Genomic DNA, 24,767 nt, shown 5'->3' on the forward strand with positions numbered 1-24,767 from the left:
CTCTCAACAAGTCATAGTTGACTATGCTAATTACAAGAAAAAAACTATCATTAAGAGTGAAGAGAGATCAGAATAGCTAAATGAAAAAGACACTGAGGAGATGCTGATGCTGTGATGTGTGTTTTGGTTTTGACCATGCTGTGGTTTCTCTGTAGTCAAATAAGAATTGTTCCTTTGAAGTTATGTAAATTTGAGTGTGTGTGTGTAACATTTTATGTTTGGTTTTCATATACAGTCTATGCTCTAGAACTAGCTTGTTGAGATTTCATTCACTTGACTGTGCCAGTAGCTTATAAAAATAGGAAGGTTAAGTGAAATGCAGTACTGTGAGTGGATATGGTGCCAGGAGTGCAAAAAACATAAGTGAAAATGAAAAAGTGGAGTAGTTCACTTACAGAAATACAGCTAACTACAAATAAAAGAAACAAAAGTTAAACCAGGCAGTTGCAGAAACCAGACATTTTAATTTCAAACATTTCTATTGCTGCAAACAGTGATGAGAAATAGTTTTAATAATATTTTTGCAAAATAAAGTTATCATGTCAATATTGATCAAAACTTAGTGTTCAAAATATGAGCTGTGTTCTAATACTATGTGAAAATTCCTTCACACTGGTTTGTAAGTGCTTCAGAAATGTAGACAGGAGCTGTTCTAAGACTGTCATCACTTAACAGCCTTTAAAAGCTGAACATAACTAACATAAAGGTTTTCAGTGTTCTGTAAACTAAAACCATTATAGTTGTCCCTTCTTCTGAAAGCACTGCAGCACATGGTCAGAAAGTGGGAAGCAGTGATACAAACTTTAAAGGTCTTACAGTACACATTTTGTGAATTATCCAAATATCCTCCATGACCTAAGATAGATTGTATGGTCCTGCTCTGGCAAGGCAGTTGCACTTGATGATCTCTTTGGGTCCCTTCCAACCCCTAACATCCTGTGATCCTGGGTGCTGTAACAGCACATTGCAGTATTATGTCAGAATAAACTTTCTTTGAAGTTCTGTCTTAATTCTATGATTCTAAGAAAGAGGATGCTGCTTGAAACTAAACAGCAATTAATTTACTTGGTATGGTCACCTAATTACAGTAGTATTAGAGTAGAATTCATTGCTTACTTGTATCTGCTGATCGAACTTCCATTAGCTGATGTGTAAATTAACCTCATTTCTCATGGTTCTTTGATGTAAGCAGTCAGAAACAACACCATTTATCTGTAAAAGACACAATTAACTCACAGGATTTTAAACCTGAAGGTTGATTGCTCAATAAGAGAGCTGAGCTGCAACAAACTCTACATGATTTTTGTCAGAAGCACTTTGGTCTTTTTTTCATGAGGTAATTGCTTGTTTAATTTTTTCTGTCTTCACAGATTCTGCTCAAGGAGTTTGACACCAGAAAGCCACAATATGAGCAATTGTCTATGGCTGGTGAAGGAATTCTGAAGAAACCTGGTGAACATCCACCCTCTCATGAAATTGTAAAAGAGCAGCTGGCAGCTGTGGCACAAAAATGGGACAATCTAACTGGCCAGCTGAGGAACAGATGTGACCGAATTGACCAAGCCATTCTGAAAAGCACAGAGTATCAAAGTCTCCTTAGAACTCTGTCTGATAAGCTAAGTGCCTTGGACAGCAAACTAAGCAGCAGCCTGGCTGTGAGTACTCGACCTGATGCTGTGAAACAACAACTGGAAGCTGCTAGAGAAATGAAGGAGGAAATAGAACAGGAAACAAAGAATATAAATGCAGCTCAAGCTCTTTGTGAAGAGCTGTCAACACTGGTTGGAGAAGAGTATTTGAAAGCAGAACTTACAAGACAGTTAGATGGCATCTTAAAACTGTTTAAGGATGTTGAGCAAAAATCAGGTTAGTACTTATTTAAGGAAAATTAGTAATTAATGCATAAAGTAAGACATCAGAGTTGCATTTGTCTTTATCAAGATGTAGAGGGACCTGAGCCCACTGCCAGCTTTCTATCCAGTCTAACCCCCCAAGCAGTTGCATGTTAGAATTTTGGAGAGTCCCCATACCTTGAAAAGGTAAAAACAACACTTAGGACCTCTACTCTGGGGGATGGTTTGAAGCACAATAGCAGGGCTGCTTTTCTCATCTCTTTCATCAGGTGCTTCTTTGCTGGATAGGAATACGAAACAAAAGGATGCTGTTCATTGAGCTACCTGACTGCTCAGATTGAGAGTGTTAAGCAAAATGTTGACTTTTCTAGGCAAGCAGCAATGAATGGCTTGGTGAAAAACAATGGTAATTGTATAAAACTGCCTGTGACAGAAGGAGGCTTGTAGTGTGGAGCCTTCCCTGCAACTGCTGTCACACTTTGCTCTTTGTGGCAGCCTCAGTTTTAGCTTTTTAGTTTCCTCTGGTCACGAGGAACTTCACAGAACCTCCCTAAAACTACATACTGCCTGCAGGCCATGAATTAGCTGGTACTAGGGTAGATTGCTTAATGTTCTCTGTGCTTATACTTCACAGTACCATAAAACACAATTGTGTGGGTTTTACCTCCTAAATCTGCTTGAATGGGGTGCATGTAGACACATGCAGGCTAAACTCAGTTCATTTGATTCATGTCCAAATGCCCTCACTGCTCAGCTGTAGTACAAGTCTGTCCCTTGTAAGAAACTTGGCTGTCTTCCAGTTGAACACCACCCACTAAGGACCAGCTTTCCATATGTTAGTGATTACTCACAAAAGAATCAATATTAATTATTATTTCTTCACTAAATTCTAGCAGATTCTGATAATGAACCTCTGTGCTTCTTTTCTCTTGTGTAGAGAATCATGTTCAGCAGCTTCAGTCAACATATGCCACTTCTCATCAGTTCCAGCAAATGTCTAAGGACTTTCAGACCTGGCTAAGCAAAAAGAAAGAAGAGCTGAACCAGGCTCGTCCTGTATCAGCCAAACTTGATGCCTTGCAATCACTACTTGAAGAACAGGAAGATTTAAAGAAGACCATGACTGAACAGATTAGTTCATATGAGAGAATTGTTGCAGAAGGAGAAAGCATATTACAGAAGACTCAAGGGGCTGACAAAGCAGCATTACAATCCCAGCTTGCCACACTCAGAAGTAACTGGGATGAAATAAATAAGCAGGTAAAAGAAAAGCAAGATAAATTAACTGATTGTCTGGAGAAAGCCCTCAAATACAAGCAGCATGTAGAAAATCTAAAGCCGTGGCTAGAGAAGTGCCAAAATAACCTGTGTGAGTTAAAAATTGGTGTAAACCCTGCTGAAATAGAGAATTCTATAGTTCAGGTGAGGGCCTGGCAGAAGGATCTGGATAAACACCATGGGATGGTGGAGCTGTTAAATAGTACTGCTGAAAGTTTGCTCAATGCAAGTCAAACAGATAAGGAAATAGTTCGAGAAGAAACGAAGATGCTGAATCAGAAAGTGAATGTGGTCACAGAGCAACTACATAAGAAGAAAGAGTGCTTGGAAAATATGGCACAAAGGCTGAAAGAGTTTCAGGAATCATCCAGGGAAACTGAAAAACAGCTTAAAATTGCCAAAGACCACCTGGAAGCTCACGACTCACTCGGACCTCAGTCGTTCAGTAGCAAACACCTGACGATGATGCAGGCGCAGCAGAAGGCATTGCAGGCATTAAAACCTCGTGTTGATGTAACAAAAAAAGTTGCCCAAGACCTGGTGGTAGAAGCTTCTGATTCAGTAGGTGTTTCTGACCTTTTGCTCCAAGCTGAGTCTTTGGAGCAAGAGTACAATGCAGTGAACCAGCAAGTGGAAGAGAGGTGCTCGTTCTTAGAGACGAAGCTTCAGGGAATCGGCCATTTCCAAAACAGCATCCGAGAGATGTTCTCTCAGTTCGCAGAGTTTGATGATGAACTGGACAGTATGGCTCCAGTTGGGAGAGATCTCAAGGTGCTGCAAGCACAGAGGGAGGACATCAAATGTTTCCTGAAAAAGCTGGAGGATCTTATAATGAATAATGAAAATGCTAATAAAAACTGTAAAATTATGCTAGCCACAGAGGCTGAAGCTTCTCCTGATCTTGCTGGTATAAAAAGAGACTTGGAAGCTTTAAATAAACAGTGCAACAAGCTGTTAGATAGAGCAAAAGCCAGGGAAGATCAAGTGGAGGGTACTATTAGTCGTGTTGAGGAGTTTTACAGTAAGTTAGAAGAGTTTTCCAGTCTGCTTCGGAGAGCTGAAGAGCATGAGGAATCACAAGGTCCTGTTGGAATGGAAACAGAGACTATCAATCAGCAGCTGAATACATTCAAGGTAGGAAAATTTCCTGCAATTTCACCACAATTCAGTATGAAATACCACTGGGGAAAGGGATAGATAAATGCTGACTTGGGAGTCTTGTTTCACAGTGCTCAGTTCTACCTGTATGCTTTCCATCTGTTTCAAACTGGGTATATTCTCATGCTCCATAGAAGCTTTCCTTTGCTATATCTTGGCTGACTTTGAATTCCAGCTCACCGCTTCTGCACCCTGAGTTCCCTCTTCTCTTTTCACTATCTTGTTTTCTTATGCAGTCTGTCTACCAGTTCCATTTTGGGAAACTTCTTATTGTCGCTATTCTGATGTCTGTGTGTTAACACAAACTTTCTTTTTCACTCTGAGAATTTCAGATTCTAGTGTTACCAGTCCCTACTCACTTTACTCATCTGAGCAGTTTAGTTTTTTTTCATAGGGGTATAGGCTTCAGCATGATTAGATTTAAGTCTTGACATGTTTCTCTTCTGATACACTACTCAGTTGTACCCCACTGAATCTCTTTTTTTAACGTGCCAGTTAGCAATTTGTCCAGCTCAGAAAGAAATGTTGTAGTGATAGTGTGAATTGCTGAAATGAATCGCAGATACTTGCTTGGATTAGGTTACAATAAGTGAATTTCCAGTGCTCAGTGGCAAGGCCCATCAATTCTACACATGTAAGCAGTGCTTAAAAAGATAATCAGTCTCCTGATGGCTTTGTAGTAGCACTGTGACTATTCCGTGCTGCTTTGTTTCAATTCAGTGTATTGATTAAAAATGTGCATAACTTGTACTTTGGCTCACAGTTAACCATAAAGAGAATCCTTCCTAACAAGATTTGATAAACTGCTGTGCAAAAGGTGACCTTGGAGAGAAGTCATTATCTGCGTGTCCCAGCAGAGGGCGCGTTTTGCCCGTTCAGACCAAAACCAGTTAGAAAGAAACCTACCACTGGAGACTTTAAACAGGGAATGTGGGATGCAGGTTTCTCTAAGTTTGGATGGTCTTTCAGAATGCATAAATAGAAACAAATACAGTGAACAAATAGTTACGTTATGAGGAGATTCCACCAGACTGGAAGGATTAACATTGTATGCCAGTCTGTCCTAACAAGTCTGTCTCAATTTAAAAGAGAAACAAATGGCTTTCCTTTGTATATGGTTACTAAAACACTTTGGATATCAGAAAACAGCAAAAGCTCCTGCTGTGATTGCTCTTGCTTACACTAGTTGTACAGGATTTTAGTGTAGCCAGTCTGTTTTTACTGCATTTCTGTGCATGAAGTGCAGCTTTGTTACTATATACCTATATATCTTGTTTTCTACAAATAATAAGGCTTTTAGGAGGATGCAGCTTGATGAGAAGACAGTAGAAGAATCCAGCTCCTGTTCATTGTCCTAGTATTGTACTTGATTACAGCATTGGACCAGAGAGAGCAGTTGTACAATTCAGCGTTGAGAGCCTTCTCTGATTTGTGCACTGTCTCTGTGGGGAGGCAGTGGTCCTGCAACGAAAGAGCTTTTGTGGCAAAAAGACCAAAAAACCCGAAGAGGCATAAAGGAGAGCAGTGATATTAGTATGTTTATATCCAGAAGGCTATTCCAGGATTGTATTTATATTAGAGATTTATAAGCCTAGAAAGATATTTTGCTTGCAGTAACTATTTTAGGCCATACTTCTATTTCTGAGTGAGAACACAGTGCCATTAAACAGTAGGTGACAGGGCTGTCTTAAGTGAAGAGCAAATGTGGGAATAAAATAGCAGAGTGTGAAGCTTATGAAGAAAGAAAATAGAAAGACCAGGATAGGAAATTTTGCTGAGTGATGGTTGTAGGTAGCAAAGGGATACTAACAGAAGAAGGATTGGCATCAGTGATTACTTGCCTGATGCTCAGTATGAATTCTGCTGGGTCACTGCAAAGTTACAGTAGGTAATGTATTTCATACTCTTTACTCTTCCAGAGAGCAATTTTACCTGAGGCAGCCAAGTGTAAGGAGAGTTGCTCCCACAAATCCTGCTCCGCTTGTGGTGTGTTTGCACGTACGCAAACACACAGAACCTGAAAATGTGGCTGTGGCCACAAACTCATGGTCTCATTTCTTATGGCTTTAGCTTCTGTGGTCAAGTACAGTCAACTTCTGTTCCTCAAGAGTAAAGCAAAATAGTTATTCTTTGGTAGACAGATTTATTCACGTAAAATCTTAACTCTCTTCGGGGAAGGATCTCATGTAATGGGCCAGAGGAGGCTTTTGTGGTTTCACTCATTCTTATGTACAAAGAGTTAGGTCTTTCTGCATCATCTTGACATTAAAACACATAATCATTTTTTGCAAGATAAACAGACTTTGAGATGTGTTTTGTAATATATATATATACACAAATACTTGTTTCATTTATAGTCCTTCTTTGTAATCTATTTATTCCAGTCAGTATAGAGCATTAAGTTGAAAGTACTTCTTTTCAGTTTTAAACTATCTCTGTTTTACAGTGCAGGTATGAAATTTGTTTTCTGTAAATTAGAATCTCCAGTGGAGTACATTTGAAAGCAAAACTCTGCCTCTTACTTCAGGACAAGTATAACCAAATGAAGAATTTGTCTCAATTAATATGAATCACACAAAATTAATTCTTTATCAACTTGGCTTTGTTAGACCTTTTTCTCTTGAAATCCTAGATGCAATGCATAGGCTGCTGCTAAAAGGAAACTTCTCCAAGTTAGGTCTGTTGAGGCACATTGAGCCTGCCATCGTTCTTCAAAAGCAAAACACAAAGGAGCTGTGCAAAAGGTCTGAGCTGAATGCCCTGGGTTTGCATAGCCACACAGAGCTAGGAGGTTTGTGGTAGGAGCAGTATTTGCAGCTAGGTTCTCTCTGAAACACAGAAAACCCCAGAACTTGCATGATGTTACTTTGTGAAACTTTTGCATTGTCCTTCCTACTGCTATTAGAAGGCTTTCTTCTTTGTAAAACTGACATGGCAGTGTAACATTTTTCATCAGTTAATGGTTCATTTGATTTTTGCTTTTACTTTAGGAATAAAAGTAGATGTAGTCATTAGAAGTTGCCTTCTAATTAGACTCTATAGGAATTTTTAGCAAGCCTGGAGTATTCCTGCCAGTGAGCTTGAACTAAGATTGTAATTGGCTTATGTTATAGAATCATGGAGTCATTGAAGTTGGAAAAGACTTTTAAGACCATCAGGTCCAATGGGGACCTAGCACTGCCAAGTCCACCACTAAACCCTGCTCATAAGTGCAACATCTACACATCCTTTGTTAATTGTCTAGAGGATGCCTGTCCTCCCATTCTCAGGCAAATAATACTGAAAGAACTATCACAGGTTAATGTTCAGTAAGAAACTGGAAGTGTTGCATTTCCCCTGGCACTGTTTTACAAACCTTGGAATAAGATAGAACCTTCCTCAGGATTTACTACAGTTAATGTCTATGTTGAAAAGCAAGGCGAAATAAGCAACCTTTTAAACTTGAAGGTATTGTGTTTGAGTGTGGCTGATGCATCATATGAAAGTCTTTAGCAGACAGAGTGAAAAACCGTAACATACTGTTCAGATGTTAATCACTTGCTGTAGAACGCAGACAGACCAATTTCAGTTACATGCTTCACCTATAGAATGGTGCAGCACTCTGAATTTGGTAAGGCATTTGAGTGTTCAGTAAGACACGTGAGAATTTTGGCTGAGAAGAACTGTGGATGACAGGACCTCAAAAAATGCTTTTCTCATCTTTACCACTATAATATATATTCTCAACTGGAGAATCCAAAGGTGAGTATCCATTTGGCATCGTTTTAGTGTTATGGCTTCTCACCAGACAGGAGGAAGGGAGGATTTGTCTGGCATGGCTTTAGTGTTTTGATATGTATCTGGCTACGTATCAAGGAAATCAATAAACAAGAAGTGTGGTGTGTTTGTATTTCTCGCATACAGAGTATCCTGCTTGCTGCTTAACGTGGAAAGCTCCAGCTGACTGCAGTTAATGCCTTATGTTAAGTTTTAGCACTAAGCACCATATGCTCTTCTTTTACTGAGGTCTGAACTGTCACTGTAACTGATGGCTGCTGTCAGAGAAGCAGTGCAGGTCTCTGGTCATTAGGGGCATGGTTTCTACAGGAGCAGAGCAGCATGGTTATGACAGCTTCTCCTGTGCTCTTGGTGAGTTGCCTGTGAGTCTCCCAACCCTTCACCTGCCTGATTATAAGCTAGCAGGTGCAAAGTGTTGAACAGCATTTAAAAGATGCAAATGACTGAAACCTGAATCTTTGTCCTGTTAGGCTGGTTTTGTGCCACTTCAAGTCCCATTAAAGTTTTCCAGATACAGATATCTTTCCAAAATTCCAATATTCCTGTCACTGGCAGTGGGGCAGCTTGGTGCTGCCACGTTCCTGGGGTGGCAGTCACCGCTGCCTGTCGGGCACCACCGCTCTCAGCTGCTGCCTCCGAGTCAGGAACCAGCCTGGAGAGAATCAGAACTGAAATCGAAGTCTCTCTCTTTACCTGTCAAGCAGATACCAGTACTGGAATGGGCTGCCCGGGGAGGTGGTGGAGTCGCCGTCCCTGGAGCTGTTCAAGGCAAGGTTGGACGTGGCACTTGGTGCCATGGTCTAGCCTTGAGCTCTGTGGAAAAGGGTTGGACTTGATGATCTGTGAGGTCTCTTCCAACCCTGATGATGCTGTGTGTGTATGTAACTTTTTCCAAGACCTGATCGCTGAGGATGAGCTTGGGTGGTGGTGTCTTTTTTGTTCGGTTGTGGGGGGTTGTTGTTGTTGTTGTTTGGGTTTTGTTTGTTTGGTGGGGTTTTGTGTTGGTTGGGGTTTTTTGCGGGGGTGTTTTGTTTGCTTGCTTGTTTTGTGTTTGTTTGTTTTTTTAACTGTAACACGCAATGAAGTTTCAATTGAACATTCCTTTGGAAGTGAGTGGTTTAAAGGAAACTTTGAGTCGGGGCGGTGGTTAGGAGCAGTGCGGCTGGTTACGGGGATCTCCCTCTGAAAAGCGAGTCGGCAGGAGCGGTGCCGGCTCACCTTACAGAGCCGCGCCCTGCTCGCCTGCTGGGCCGGGCAGCTGCGGCTCGGGGGCAGCGTGTGGCCGCAGCTGCCTCCTCCGGCGCTAACGAGGGAGCGGGCTGCGGCGTGCCTGATGTCACCGCCGCCTGCCCCCCGCCGCCGCGGCCCAGCCTGCCGCAAACCACAGGCACCAGGATGAGCGAGAAGCGAAGGGGCGGAGGAGTGAGGAGATAAGGAGACGGCGGGGAGGGGGCCAGCCCCCAGAGCGGCGCTGCGGGCGCGGGTGGGCCGGTAGCAGATGCTGCCTGCAGAGCGAATCGGGGCGTTCCTTGCAGAGCGGCGCTGGGCGGGCGCCGGCGGCCCGCGGGAGCGCGAACGGGGCGAGCTGCAGAGCCGGACGGCCTCGCCGGGCGGTACGCGCCGGCGCTTGCTGAGGAGGCTGGGGGGGTCCCTCCCTCGCCGCCTCCTTCGCAGCTGCGCTTGGGAAATGAGGAGGAAGGAGAGAGGACAGCTTGCGCCCTGCATCGTGTAAGCTGGGACCTGCCGTTTGTAAACCTGCCGTGCCTTCGGCGTGATACGCTGCGCTGCTTCTGCTCCGCGGTTGCCTTAAACAGTTTTCCGGGATGGTAGTGGAGAAATAAGCCTGACACATTTGTTTTTCGACTGTCTGCTGGAAGGACGCATTGGCTCGGGTACTGGAAAGTGATGAGGCACTTGTAGAAGCACCAGAAACAAGCCTGGTACAAGAGGAGGATAAGCTGCCTTTCGGATCAAGGTTATTTATAACCACTGCCAAAAGAGTAAAGGGCTGGTTTGTTATTCTTACTGTTCTGGATTTAACGTGTTTCCCCTCTCCCCCCCGCCCCCCCCCAGGATTTGCTCCGTGCCTTGGTCTGGGTCTTAGACAGCCACTGTGGATTCTGCGTTTTGAAGCTGCCGCACCATGTTTTATTTATAAAGGAGATGGAACTCTGCAAACCAGTTAAATGGATTACAGTTAAGCAGTTACCTACAGAAGATAATGCTGCCTTCTGTAATGCTCCTTCGTTTGGAAGGCTTGTTTGGGAGATTTCAGATACAGATTCTGACCTGGAAAAAAGATATGAAGCCTTCTGTGGAGTGTTTTAAATACTTGAGCCACTGCTGGGTTTTGTTACACTTTTTCTGTGACGCTGGGAAACTTCTGTTACTTTCCTACTGAAGCACTTTCTATTTTAGAGGCAGGGAAGCCTCGCATCCGGGTAAAGTTGTATTAAAACTGGTGCACTAAGTATGAACGATCTCAGCCACCTCCTGAGTTACGATGTATATTTTGTGTCTGTGCATCTTATGTAAGGGCTATTTTGCTAGAATTATCCAGAGTGCTAGTGTTGTTTAACGATTCCCCTGTATCCATGAAAACGGAGGTATAGTGGTGCACTTGTGCAAGTACGTTGAGGATGGGGAAGCCGCTTAGCAGGCCGGACTGTCTGCGTCAGAACCCTCCGTGTGTTAGCAAAGGGGAAGAAGATGAAGATCTAAATATTGAAGACTGCTACGTTCCCCAGAGGTCCATCTATGACACTGTACGGCTGAATGAACAGATCGATTCGGGCTCCAAGGGCAGCCTCTCCTCGAGGCATTTCACAGACCGGACCTTACCCTACAGTCATAGAACACTGGACATCAGCACTTTGTGCTCTAATGGTGCACTTACTTCTTCCAGTGTTTTTGAGCTCCGAAGCCGTGAAGCTAGCAGGTTAGATGAAAAAATGATCTTTGATGCTCTCAAACTTAACAGCGATATAATTCGGACAGCTGGATTGCCCAAAGCCAAGTCTCACACAGAAAAGAAGGAGCACAGGCGATCGTGGAGAATGTTTGTGCCACCCAACTTTTCAGATTACACGAATAAAAGTGAATGCTCCTTTAATGAAACTGCTGATCTGTCAGATACAGCCAGGTCCAGCAAGTGGGGCACCAGTTCTCTTACCTCAGAAGAGGATGATTCTGGTTTATGCAGCCCTCCAGCAGAAAGGGAAGAAAAACAAGATACACTGTTAGCAGGGGAGCAAGCTCAAGTACAAAGCTTATCTTCTGCAGAGGATATCCAAGCAGTAGGTCAGTTAAGACCGTATTTCCCAGCAATTTGCAGAGAGCAGCAAACCCCACTACTTGCAAGCAGGAGTCTCCCTGTCAATGAAAGCTGCAGATTGGCATTGCATGACACTTTGCCCGCTGGAAAAGTAAAACAAAGCCATGCACAGACAGGTGAGAGTGATCAGGAAGAGATGGGAGGGAAATACTCTCACTTACAAAGCTTCAAAGAGGGAACACTGTCACACAAAGGTCCTCTTCAAGGTGACGGAAGAAGTATTTCCCTGAACAAAACTTATGTGGAAAATGCATATGAAGTTAATGAAAAAGTTAAAACACAAGTCACAACAGTGGAGGTGGATAACGTGGATGAGGCATCTTCTCATGTAGATGTTTATTTTGCAAACATTGCTGTAAATACCAGTGACTTGGATATAGCAAAGAATGAGACTTCGTCTGAGACAGAGGAATCCAGTATAGCACATACAGGCTCAAATGGGCTAGAATTTTCTGTTCAACAGCTTGAACTAGATAGTACATTAAACTGTCCAAAAGCTTTACCAGTGAGAAGCAACCACAGTCTCTGGACTACTGGCATCCAAGAAACCTTAGATACAGTCTGCAATGGGTTACTGTCTAACAAGGTAATTAAAAAGACAACCACAAAATCCATAGGTTTGTGAAGTAGTTGTAATGCAGCCTTAAACTTACTTGTTAAAGGCTTTTCTTTAAGTTTGTTTGGTTTGCAAAAATGTTCTTTTAAAAAGTAATCTGGCAAATGCAATAATTAATTGGTGTCTTTTGTATGGCACACATAGGATATCTCAACCAGGTGAGAATATAGAAAACAAGTTGGGGCACATTCTGAGAGGGGTGGTTATTTGCAGCTGTGTGGGATTCGGTACTGCCCAGCTGGTGCCTGTTGCTCCTGATGTGGAAGTGCCTCTTCCCGTGCCCCGCTTGGCAGTATTCAGTACTGGGACAGTGTGGTTACAGGCAGTGCCATTCAAGGCCAACTACAGCCCATGTGCTCAGCCTGAGCAATCTTACTCGTCAAGGTATAAGCAGCACTATCAGATCGTTGTGGTTTCCAAAGCAGGCAGATTAAAGGCTCACCGCCTCCTCTGAAAGCTGCCTTCGGCATTTGCATGCCAGAAAGAAGATCTGGCGTTACAGTAGTACTTTATAAGCGCAGGGTCTTGCAGCACTTTGCATGTGCTGGATGAGGTAAGAAGTGAAGCTTTGTAATAAGGAAAGGGTGTTTGTTTGGTCTGTAATTTTTTTTCTTCCCGCTCTGCTTGCAATCTGAGATACTTCAGACTTTGTTGCTAAGTTGTCCTGGTAAACTTTGGCCTTAGCAATAATTGTAATTTATTTTAAGCTTCTCTCTGCAAAGAATGCATGCGTTTCGAAAGGGCAGGTTTATGGAGATCAGTCCTTTTAGTGGCAGGACGTTGGTCTCCAAAGGTGAGACTTATGGCACATGAAAGAAGAATTTGTTATTGGTTCTGCGTGGAAATATTTTTTCTGCCTCCTCCCTACTCCACAGTCAAGAAAAGCAGGACTGTTATCCTTTTTCTGGAAGCAGCCAGCTGGTTGCACCCCCTGTTTTCATGTCACCACAGTTTTCAGGGCTTTTCATCCGTAGTAAAAACATTCGTAGGGGTGCTTAATTTATTGTAGCTCTCCTGTTTATGGCAGTTGATCTGGCTTCTAGATTGATTTGTCAAACTGGTGGAAGTGTTCTTAGCCACCCGAGGTCTGCAGCTTTAAAAGCAGTCACTTGCCACACTGTTTGGTGCAAAGGAGAGGAGTTACTGTTAGGTTCAGTGATCCTTGCTTTTCAGGACTCTGAGAAAGGTTGCTTTGAATGCGCAAAGTGTACACCAAAACTGTTGCTGAATGCTGCTATAGAAAGCGAAGGATTTAGGGTCAAAAGTTGAGCGTTCTCTAGCATTGTTTATTCATTGGTTATTTTTCACTGGCCTGTGTAATTAATTCAGGGGCTTCAGGCCATTTTCTGATCTCATTGACACTGGTGTCAGTGCCGACTGATGCAGCTGAATACAAATGGAGATTTATGTTGCTGTTGCTGATGGTAATAATCTGGTTCTGAAAAAGCTTAAATACCTGAAAGTGTAAAATAAAGCAAACAGAAAACTGCTCAAACTGCTGTCTGGGTATGGACAATGCCCTGGTAACGGGCAAGAATATCCCTCCGAATGAAAACCTGGGTGTCTGCTGGGGTACTATTTCAGCAGCATCTGTAGTGCATCCTCCTCACCTGTTAGCATTCTGTTCTCTTAAAAACTTCCTTAAAAATATCTCTTCCTTGTACTATTTCTTCAACTTAAAACTTTTGCTTTTTAGGGGGAAGTGCTCAAATGTTTCTCTTGGTGTATGCTTGTTTATTTATTTGAGGAAAACCAAACAGTTCTTCTCTGCCATGCTTTGGTAACCATATAGTAAAACAGAGAGGTGACTTCATCATTTTTGGAACTCATTGCCCCCCCCCCCCCCCCCCCGACTTTCTTATTTAATTTTTTTTTCTTCCCTGTCCCCCCTCTTCCAAATTTTCCCTTCCTCTCTCCCTCTCCCTTTCTGTTCTGTCTCAAACTACTCATGGAAGTGTATGTAACAGTTCCTCTATGGTGTATTGCAGTTACTTGGTCTAGATTGAGTCTATTCTGTTTAGATATATTGATTTTTCTATTGGGTTTTTTTTCCAGGAAGGTGCTGATGAGAAGTGATTTCTTCTAGACAGTAATTGTCAGCAGTTTTTTGTTGTATAGTGTGGTGTGAACACCAGATGAGTTTTATGTCAGAAGATGCAATGTCTCACCTGTGTCTTGGATTTCAACTGCAGGTATTGCAGAAAGAAGAAATTGAACCCTTACAGGTAAAACAACAGGAGGTAAATTGGTTGGGTCAAGGCCTTATTCAAAGTGCTGCAAAAAATACCAACACAGAAAACCTGGAACATGACCTTGAAGATGTCAATACCCGATGGAAGACTCTTAATAAGAAGGTTATTATTTTGTATAATATTTTGCCTCTGTTGTGTTCTGATTTTTTATTATTTCTTGCTGACATCTTTCAAAGTACAGGAAATTAAGTAGTCACTAAGAATATGAGTTGTATTACTTTATATGATCACTTTGTTAGTAATCCTGAGGATAAGATGTATATCTCTGGTAACAAAGGGTATTACTATCATTTCTAAGACTGTGAAACTTTCTGTAGGTCTGTCCTGGAGTTTTATTCAGGAAAGACTCCCCTTAGGACTATGTGTTCCTTCCTGCTTAAGGAGAGCAGGCAAGTTTGATAATCCAACCAAAGAGGTTGTAGTTGTGACACGTTGATGGGAAAGGTAGTTGTGTCATTTGTAGCCAACCACTTTCAAGTTGTTATTTTCAGTCTTTGTTCACACAGTTTCACTCCCTTGTAGTTGTTCATGCCCACTGTTGTCTTTGCACAGTGCACACATTGGTGATGTAGGCCAGCTTTGTGTCGCTAGTAGCACATTTCCTTTGGAACACCTTAAGAATTGTATTGCTTGAGACATTGGAAAGTACTGCTGCTTTGGAAAAGTGGCTGCAGCTGATATTTTACTGTGCTTTGTAAGAGTCCTTTTCCAGCAGTAGCTGCTGTTGGGAAATGTAAAGGGTGGGAAGCAGAAACAGAGCTCATTTTCCTCTACTATGTTTTCCTGAAAGAATGACACAGCAGAACCACAGAGACCTGTGGTTCGCTTATTTGCCTTCTTGTTTCATATTTCTCTTCCCTTTGAAGGGATTATTGCCCTTTATTAAGAGTTGCTGTTTTGTGCTCCTGGCTCAGCCTTTCTGTAAGGAAAATAGACCTTCTGAAATGCAAACATTCTGTCAGCATACTTCATAACACTGTAGCTAAATAAAACAGGAGTGTGTCTTGTAAGGAACTATCAGAGCAGTCTGATTTACTGAGTCAACCTCTTCTTTCCATCTTTTATCTGTAGCCCCCAAGAGATTAAAGTGAAATTGTGCCTTAGTGCTGTTAGGACTAGCTAAGAAATTGAGATTGTTAGTGATATTGCCAGATGTTCTACAGATTTGGACTACTTATTTTACAGAAACAAAAAGAAAAGGCGAGTATATCCTGATCCTCTGCTTCTTTCCTCAGGTTGCCCAGCGTGCCGCACAATTGCAGGAAGCCCTCCTTCACTGTGGAAGATTTCAGGATGCCCTCGAATCTCTGCTCAGCTGGCTCATTGATACAGAAGACCTTGTGGCTAATCAGAAGCCTCCATCTGCTGAATTCAAAGTTGTGAAGGCCCAAATCCAAGAACAGAAAGTAAGTGAAATGCGTTAGGAATGTCTCTTTCCAGTGGATCAACAAGAACAGATTCCCAGTCTTCGACAAAGCATAAAGTCTGTTTGTGGGGTTTATATTCCATTGAAGTGTGCTGAGCTGTTTAAAGCAGCCTTCTGTTCAATAGTCAAGAACCTGTCCAGTACTGGAAGAAGTGCCTGTCTTCTGGGATATAAGACAAAGAGTGACACTGTGTGAGCTGAACTCTCTTTGGATTTGTAACTACTACTTGGAAAGGATTGTTAAAGACCCTTTGGAAAAAGAAGGCATAAAATTGAGCGCTTTGTCACGTGGAAAGTAGGAAATGGAAACTTTTATTGTCATAATTCAAGGGTAAAATTGAAGATTATGGACTTAAATATTTGGCTCTTAATCCTAATTGTGATATCATTGTTGGTAATTAATTGGAATGCTGTCTAGAAATGGCCTGTGCTAATGTATAAACGCTATCAAGAGTTGTCAACTTCTTGCAAATGTTCAGATTAGTTACAGAAGAACCACTCATAGTGGAGCTCATGAAACATACAGTTCATGCAGTTGCATCAAAATTCAATAAAAGCAAGGGGAAAAACCATCTCAGCAGCAATGAAGCAAGGCAAAACATCTGGAATGCCAATTCCTCATGGAGAAGGAGTGAGTCTGTAAAAAACAAGCTAGCTTGCCTTTTAGGAAAAAAGTTACTAAAGAAGTCATTTAAAGGGCAGAAGTCATTTATGAATCAGCAGTTGTAGCTGAGCTGCACACTGTTCTCCCAGGGAATAGAAAAGATCCCAAAGAGAAACTGGCCATGCTCTGGAGAGGCATGTGCAGCAGTTTCAGCATTCAGTTACGTTTGTGTTTCACCTCTTCTGACAGTCATGATGGGAAGAGCTATCTCAGCATTGCCTTCCAGCTGCCTGTATGGCTTTAAAAGACACCAGGTTCTAAAATGTTCCAGGAGGCTGGATGAGGAACTTAGTGCCATGGTTTAGTTAAATAAAAGGGTTGAGTGATAGGTTGGACTCAATGATCCTAGAGGTCTTTCCCAACCTGGTTAATTTCTGTGATTCTACTGTGTGGGCTGTTGCCATTCAGAGATCGTCATGTTGCAATGTCTACAGAGGTAGAATGTTCATTTTACCAAAAGCAGCTAGGGAATGGAGGAAGAGAAGATCTTTAGAGGTGTGTTTTGTTTTTCATGGAAAGTTAATCTACAGGCCTAGATGAGTGAAGCCACTTGTATCTCAAAGAGATGATGAGTTGGTCATACAATAGGTTTACATCAGTTTTCCTTTATATGTATCAGAATTATCTTTCATAGAACTGTTTTGGTTGGAAGGGACCTTTAAGATCATCAAGTCCAACCATTAGCCCAGCACTGCCAAGTCCACTACTAAGCCATGTCCCTCAGCTTTGAAACCCCTCCAAGGATGGGCACTCCATCACTGTCTTTAGACAGCCTGTACCAGGGCTTTGCAACACTTTTGGGGACAACGCTGTTCCTCATGCCTAACCTAAACCTTTGCTGGTGCAACTTGAGGCATCTTCCTCTTGTCCTGTAATTTATACCTTGGGAGAAGAGACCAACCCCCACCTCTCTCCACTCTCCGTTCAGGAGGTTGTAGAAAGCCGGAAGGTCTCCTCTCAGCCTCCTTTTCTCCAGGCTGAACAATCTGAGTTCTGTCAGCTGCTTGTCACCAGCCCCCTTCTCCAGATCCTATTCACAACAAAACAACTAAAAAAATGAAGTGATCATGTTTGAGGGTAGTGCAGGTTCATGTGCTTTACATTTGCGTGTCTCTTTCAGCATCATTTACACTTTCATCACTATATAGACATTGCTTTTGCTGCTTTAACAGGCTTTCAAGAAGTCTACCTTCTTCTGTTTTGTGCTATTACAGTGTTTCTTTATAACCTGGTCCTCGATTTGTTTCTTTGTAGCTCCTTCAGAGATTGCTGGATGACCGCAAACCTACTGTTGAGGTAATCAAGCGCGAAGGAGAGAAAATTGCAGAGTCAGCAGAAGCTGCTGATAAAGTGAAAATCTTGAAACAGTTGAGTTTCCTGGATAGCCGATGGGATGCATTGCTCAGTAAAGCTGAAACAAGGTATTTGAAATTCTTTGGCAGCTGTGAAAAATGCAGACATGGCATGTGACATACTATTGCAAGTAGCATGTGGAGCTGCAGTGTGAAATCTTGAAAGTATTACCTTCCAGTTTGTTACACTACAGGGGTTTTTTTTTGCCTTAATTGTGATAGAATAGGTCCTCTGAAACACAGAACTGACTTGAGCAGGGCAAGAGCTTTTAAAAGAAGTTTAGCTTAAGATGCTACAGTCTGCTAGGTTTAAGTGCACTTCTGTCTTGTGAATATTTTTCTCTTGGTTACTTCACTGGAATGCAGGTTTCCTGATGCAGGAACCTGTTTTGCTTACAGTCAAGTGCAAATTTTGCATGTAGCAAGTAATAGCAATACTCTCTTGGAACGTCCAAAATCTTGACAAAGAGGAGGGCACTCAAATCTTTATCCTCTTTGCTGTTTGCTGTCATCTATACAGTTAGTTTCTACAGTGCAGAGATCATCATACTGTCAAATGTTAATGTACTTAAGGTGCTAAGCTCCCCTGGTACTCAAGAAAAAGGCTTATCAAAGTATGCAGATATATTCTATTAACAGAAGAAACACTCTCTCTTAAAGACGTTCCAATAAAAGTAACCCAACCAGAACACCAAATAAAGGTCTCAATGAACTAAGCACACAGTAGCACACTCAGATTTCCAAGCTTTTGTCAGCATATAAAATATCTGGGAAGTTATGAACTGTAAAGTCTCTTGGAAGAAATTTGTGATGAAAGGGTTGCTGAATGTGTTTTCTGGGTGGGGGTTTGAAGAAGGACAGCCTTGTTCAGTCTAGAGAGAAGAGTGCATAAGAGGTGACCTGAAAAAGGCATATAATTGAGGACAAGAAAGGACTTGGAAAGCTGAAGAAAAGGGATTTAAGTGGACAGTGAGGCTTTGCAGTGAAGAACAAATGGGCGTGTTGGGATTTGGGTGCTTAGAGTAGCCTTGAACTTGCCTCTGATGTCTCCCACTTCTGGTAGCCTCCCTTTAATTCTTTTACTCTGAACCTATTTTGTAACATCCTAGTAATAATGTGGCTACTTAATTAGTAGAGCCAACCACTACAAGACCATTATTTCCTTCTTTTGAATTTTTTTTTAATTGAAGGAATCTGACTTATTAGCTGGGGTAAATGTTAATGTCATGTCTCATTTAGTAGGATTCTCTGGTGTTATTTAATTAAAAATCAAATTGGATTTAAAATCATTTTTTTAATAGCTGTCTGTTAGCTGCAAGCTGGTTTCCATTTTCCTTTGGCCTGTTTTTATAGAAACAGAGGAGATTGGAGGGTGATTTGCAAAACTATGTGGAGTACTTCAGTGAGTGTTCTATGGTTAAGTGTGTTGAGTCCATTGATGAGCCTTGGGAAGCACTTAAATCTGGAAGGAAGTTCTTCACAGAGAGAGTGATTGGCATTGGAATGGGCTGCCCAGGGAGGTGGTGGAGTCACCGTTCCTGGAGGTGTTGAAGAAAAGCCTGGCTGAGGCACTTAGTGCCATGGTCTAGATAACTGGCTAGGGCTGGGTGCTAGGTTGGACTGGATGATCTGGGAGGTCTCTTCCAACCTGGTTGATTCTGTGATTTCAAAGACAGCATTACTGGTTTTCATGGAGAGCAAATCTCTCTTAAAAGTCTGCTTGAATTAAGTTTGTTCAACAGAGGATGTAGAGGAGCCTTCTCTGAAATGTAATAGTCTGAAACAGCAATGTTTTAGATATGCTTTTGGATTTTGGAGGTCAAGTCTCTTTTACTTCATTAACATTGTCTCACTAAGTTCTTTGAGAGCTTTTATCCAGAACAAGAGATGAACAATTGAACATCACTGAACCGGTGTTTAGAGATATTTTACAGTGCTGAGGAAGCATGATAATGTGTTCTGGTTCATTAAAGCCTTTGCTGAACTTTAACACCTGTCTAATAGTCAAAAGAAGGTAACTTTATGCTTAAAGATAGTTAGAAACTTGAGAACTGTCCTTGTTAGGTGTAAACCAATGGTTTGTTGCTAAATCAAATGCTAGATTATACTTTTTGACAAAAATATGAATTAAGTTATAATATTCTTGTTTGCAAAAACTGCTAATTAGATAAAAGAATTTCAAACAGCTTTGTAGTGTTTTGGTTTTGTGAGAGTGTTTTGTTTGGGATTTTTTTTTTGTTGTTGTTTAGTTGGTTTGGATTACTGTGTCCAGCTCTGGGCCACTCAATTCAAGAGAGATGTTGAAGTGCTGGAAGGTGTCCAGAGAAGGGCAACAAAGCTGATGAAGGGCCTGGAACACAAACCCTATGAGGAGAGGCTGAGGGAGCTGGGGGTGTGCAGCCTGGAGAAGAGGAGGCTCAGGGGGGACCTCATTGCTGTCTACAACTACCTGAAGGGAGGTTGTAGCCAGGTGGGGGTTGGCCTCTTCTCCCATGCAGCCAGCAATAGAACAAGGGGACACAGTCTCAAATTGTGCCGGGGAAGGTCTAGGCTGGATGTTAGGAGGAAGTTGTTGCCAGAGAGAGTGATTGGCATTGGAATGGGCTGCCCAGGGAGGTGGTGGAGTCACCATCCCTGGAGGTGTTGAAGCAAAGTCTGGCTGAGGCACTTAGTGCCATGGTCTAGTTGACTGGCTAGGGCTGGGTGCTAGGTTGGCCTGGCTGATCTTGGAGGTCTCTTCCAACCTGCTTCATTCTATGATCCTATGATTTTTTTAATTTGTTTTGATTTTTACCTTGTTTTTTATTGAGTATCATCAATATGATTTTTCCATTTGGAGTGGTTCCTACAATAAGATTTTTTTTTCCCAAAGCATCCAAGGATTTATTTTTCAAGTATGACACACTTAATTCATCACAAAATATGACCTTTCTCTTGGCTTATTGATAGAAACCGTCAGTTGGAAGGAATCTTGGTGGTAGCGCAGCAGTTCCATGAAGCTCTGGAACCACTGGTGGAGTGGCTGACTGCCACAGAGAAGAGGCTTGCAAATGCAGAACCCATTGGAACACAGGCCTCCAAACTGCAACAGCAAATTTCTCAGCACAAAGTAAGATACAAACCATACACTTGTCCTTGTGTTAAACTTTCTAGATGCTTCTGTAGAGCACAACTGGCAAAGTTGCTGTGGTGTACCTACATTTTGCCATACTGGATATTCTTTTTTGTAACTTGAGTTTTGCATATATCTGTTGGCCATATGTCTGGGTTTTTTTGTTCATGTTTGTTTTATTGAGTTCCATTTCAATTTCTTTTATGTTTTTTTTTTCTGATTTTTCTTTTCCATTACTCTTCATTATTGAAAAAATATAGGCTCTAGAAGATGATGTCCTAGCTCACAATAAGAGTTTACATCAGGCCATTAGCACTGGTCAGTCTCTAAAGACTATGAGCTCCAGGGAAGATAAAGATATGGTGCAGGAAAAGCTAGATTCTGCTCAGGCCCGCTACATTGAGATCCAAGAGAAGAGCAACAGCAGGTCTGAACTCCTCCAACAAGCTTACAGCAATGCCCAGATTTTTGGGGAGGATGAAGTTGAATTGATGAACTGGCTGAATGAAGTCCATGATAAACTGAGCAAATTGTCAGTCCAAGATTGCAACACAGACTTGCTTCAGAATCAACACTCTGAACTACTGGTATTTTGATTTCTGTTCATTTATTATTTCAATTAATTTTACTTTTTTAATTTATTTATCCATATTTGATTAGTTTTTGTTAATATATTTTGTTTGAAATTGCATCATGCTTATTCCAAGTAACAATAAAATTTGTTATGCCTCTGCTAACACAAATGGCCTTTTCTGTTAGGATCTTCAGGAGGAGATTCTTCTTAGGAAGCAAAACGTTGATTTGGCTATACAAAATGGCTTAGAGCTTCTCAAGCAAACAACAGGTGAGAGCTTCTGCAAAACCTATTAATCAGGTTTTTTTCCTTGTACTTACAAGTTCCACTGGAATCTTTTTAAGAGCTTATAAATATTAATCCATCTTTTCTGGTTAAAACTGTTGCTGTTTAATAGAAGTTTGAGGTCAAGGCAAGTTTTATTTTTAGGCCAGTTTTACTGTTAATGTAAGTAAGCAGAAGTCCTTTTTTGCCTGTAGAGAATTTGGCCTTTGAATCCTTTATTATTTTTAGTTGAAAATTATTTTGGTGAACCTGCATTCCATTCCTAATAGCAAGTTATGGACATTACTCATAATGGAGGACTGTTTGGCAGGAGATTCAGTCAGTTCCCTGCAGGCATCCACAGATGAACTAGATATAAGACTACCTTTTACTGAAAGAGGAAAGCCTTGTCCATTGGAACTAATACTGTGGGAAAAGTTGCATTCCAGTTGTCCACTGCCTGTCACCCAGATTTTCCAATATTTCTGGTTCTTGAATGCTGAGACACATATGGATGGCACAGAAGGGTATCCTTTTCTGCTACGAGCCTAAATGTTATGCATATTCTATAATGAAATCTCAATATATTCATTTCAGTGTGTTTATTTTAGCCTTTCAGGTTGTGTTTCAAGTAGGGCTTAATGGAGTGTATGTACAGTGATGTCAAATGTTACTGTAATTGAAAATCTGGTTAGTATTTTGTGATGTTTTTCCTTCACATCTTCAGTAACTCTTTTAGAAACTATTTTTCACCCTTATAAGAAGTGTTAAGAAATTGTTTTTTTTTTTAATGAAAGACTTAAATGTTACATCCAAGTCCTCACTTTGCTGATAGTTTCGTAAGGCAGAAAAAAGACACACAGAGACACATCCTGAGCTGAAGTTAACTTTGTAGCTCTGTGGACTTAAGTGACAGCAGGACAACTTGCAATAGTTGAAGATTGACATTGTCATCTTGTTTAGTTTATTTTATAAATTAGATGTTTAGATTTTTGTGGTAGGTACAGTTGTGTTGGGCTTGTTTTGGTTTTGTTGGGTTTTTTTTTCTTCTAAATATTTGTGATTACAGGGAGTAACGTCCCTCTGATTTCTTTTTTAAGGTGATGAAGTTGTGGTAATACAAGATAAACTGGAAGGCATTAAAGCAAGATATAGAGATATCACAAAATTGAGTTCTGATGTATCCAAGACCTTAGAGCAGGCTCTGCAGCTTGCAAGTCAACTGCACCCAACTCATGAGGAACTCTGCAAATGGCTTGATGAAGTGGAGGTGGAGTTACTGTCATATGAAACTCAATTACCTAAGGGTGAAGAATTAAGCCAAGTACAAGAAAGACAAAAAGTAGGTTTTGGAGCCTGTAAATGATTTATTGCCATGTGATTCTGCTAGGTTTTGTGTTAACTTATGATTGGCATGATGTCATTTTGTTAATAGCTAATTTGAGCATCGGACCATTTGATTAAATATAACAGTAGTTAAGACTCAAACTCACTTTCCAGAGTCATCTCTTACAGTCACTTATGGAATTGGGCTGAGCACGAGAGTAGAGAAGCATTTTGGTTTTAATGAAGCAATTGGGCTGAGCACAAGAGTAGAGAAGCATTTTGTTTTTACAGAAGCAGCTACCTAATCCTGGGACGATTCTTCATTTGTCAAACACAATTATTTTGAGTCTTTAGCTGTGACATAGATAAAAAGCTGTTAAAAATAGTCAGCATATAAAATATATATTACTAATCATGTTTATTCCAATATCTATTCCAAAATAAAAATTGTAGTATAAACTGGATGATGTGGGGAAAGTAAAAGGTAGAAAGAAATACATCTCCATTCTATTTCATATATGTAAAGAAATGAAACAGCAGTGGGAGGTTTCTGTACAGGTGAAAACTCATCCCTGAAGCATTCTGTGATTATTTGAATTCAAGACATCATATGGTTTCATCATATTTCACTTCTTTTGCATGTTTGATTTAACTTGCCAGTGAAGTTGCAGGTTCCAAAGAGTATCTGCTAGTTTTATTTTCTTCTTTTTTTCCATTAATTAGTAACAACTCTTCAAAATTAACTTCAGACTGACTGGAGAAATATATTTAAGATAGATTCTGAACAGAGTTATCTTCAAGAATCGCCCACTGGCCTGTTAAGCTTACAGTATCAAAAAGCTGATAGTAGTGAGGTGAAGATAAGCATGCTAACTTATCTCTTTGGCTTGTGTGGAAAACACTTCAGTTCTCAACTCATGGAATGGTTGGGAGAAGAAAAATATGTACACAAGCTCTGTGTGTTCAGCTGATGTGCTGGCATGCTTACTTTAAATGGCCTTTTTCAGGAGCTGAAAAAAGAAGCAAAGAACAACAAAGGCTTACTGGACACTCTGAATGAAGTTGGCAGTGCCTTCCTGGAGTTGGTGCCATGGAGGGCCAGAGAGGGGCTTGACAAGATGATAACGGAGGTCAACGAGCGTTACAGATTAGTGAGCGACACGATTTCTCAGAAGGTGGATGAGATTGATGCTGCTATCCTGAGATCCCAGCAGGTACTGAAAAGTATTCTTTGGGCAGTAAGTCTCTGACCACGTGTACCTGAACAAAAGGTTCTGTTTGAGCAGCTGAAGGCCTGTTTGAATGAAGCGGTACTATGGAACTCTGCGTTCAGCTGAGTCCTGTCGTTTGTATCTTATCTTTACATTGTTGTAGCTGTCTACCTTTTTGTTGACACAACCACCAGTCTTACAGATATAAAGTTGCTTTAACTAACCTGTGGCTCCTTAAGTGGGTGCTTACTTAAATATGAACTCTATGGCTCATATCTTTTGTAGATCATGTTGTGTTAAGTAGAAATATGGTCTGGATCCTCCACTGATTCACTTGATGCAAAACTGAAATCAGGATTGCTGTGCCTTTCAACATCATCTGATTGTCTAACTTCTCTGTATTTTCCATAGTTAAAAGCTGGGTCATCTTATTCAAGCTGTAGTAGATGATTTAAATAACAGTTGCTTTTGTTCATATCCAATTTGCTTTTCTTCTTGGGGCTTAAAACCTGAGTTGCTTACTATGTAGAGGTTTCTGTACATGCACAGAGGTGTGTATATATATGGCTA

The 24,767-nt window shown here is 41.2% G+C and overlaps 2 protein-coding genes across 10 annotated transcripts in view; both read left to right on the plus strand.

The window, feature by feature from the left end:
• DST (dystonin) overlaps positions 1 to 24,767 on the plus strand; it is a 337,092-nt gene that overhangs the window by 247,268 nt on the left and 65,057 nt on the right. For 5 of the 9 annotated variants that reach the window (XM_064145796.1, XM_064145797.1, XM_064145798.1 and 2 more), the window contains 9 exons: positions 1,371 to 1,866; positions 2,791 to 4,265; positions 14,209 to 14,370; positions 15,504 to 15,674; positions 17,613 to 17,779; positions 20,660 to 20,819; positions 21,582 to 21,666; positions 22,761 to 23,002; positions 23,994 to 24,200. In XM_064145796.1, the coding sequence (XP_064001866.1) occupies positions 1,371 to 1,866; positions 2,791 to 4,265; positions 14,209 to 14,370; positions 15,504 to 15,674; positions 17,613 to 17,779; positions 20,660 to 20,819; positions 21,582 to 21,666; positions 22,761 to 23,002; positions 23,994 to 24,200 (3,165 nt within the window). Of the gene's footprint in view, positions 1 to 1,370; positions 1,867 to 2,790; positions 4,266 to 14,208; positions 14,371 to 15,503; positions 15,675 to 17,612; positions 17,780 to 20,659; positions 20,820 to 21,082; positions 21,410 to 21,581; positions 21,667 to 22,760; positions 23,003 to 23,993; positions 24,201 to 24,767 lie in introns of all 9 variants that reach the window. The other 4 variants (XM_064145802.1, XM_064145803.1, XM_064145804.1 and 1 more) reach the window with 1 other exon arrangement.
• On the plus strand, positions 9,562 to 12,170 carry LOC135177101 (uncharacterized). Its single transcript, XM_064146764.1, has 2 exons — positions 9,562 to 10,041; positions 10,140 to 12,170. Exon 2 carries the CDS (start codon positions 10,706 to 10,708, stop codon positions 12,023 to 12,025), a length of 1,320 nt encoding a protein of 439 aa, XP_064002834.1. The 5' UTR covers positions 9,562 to 10,041; positions 10,140 to 10,705; the 3' UTR covers positions 12,026 to 12,170.

Source organism: Pogoniulus pusillus, chromosome 7 (assembly GCF_015220805.1).
Source record: "Pogoniulus pusillus isolate bPogPus1 chromosome 7, bPogPus1.pri, whole genome shotgun sequence".
Classification (NCBI taxonomy): domain Eukaryota; kingdom Metazoa; phylum Chordata; class Aves; order Piciformes; family Lybiidae; genus Pogoniulus; species Pogoniulus pusillus.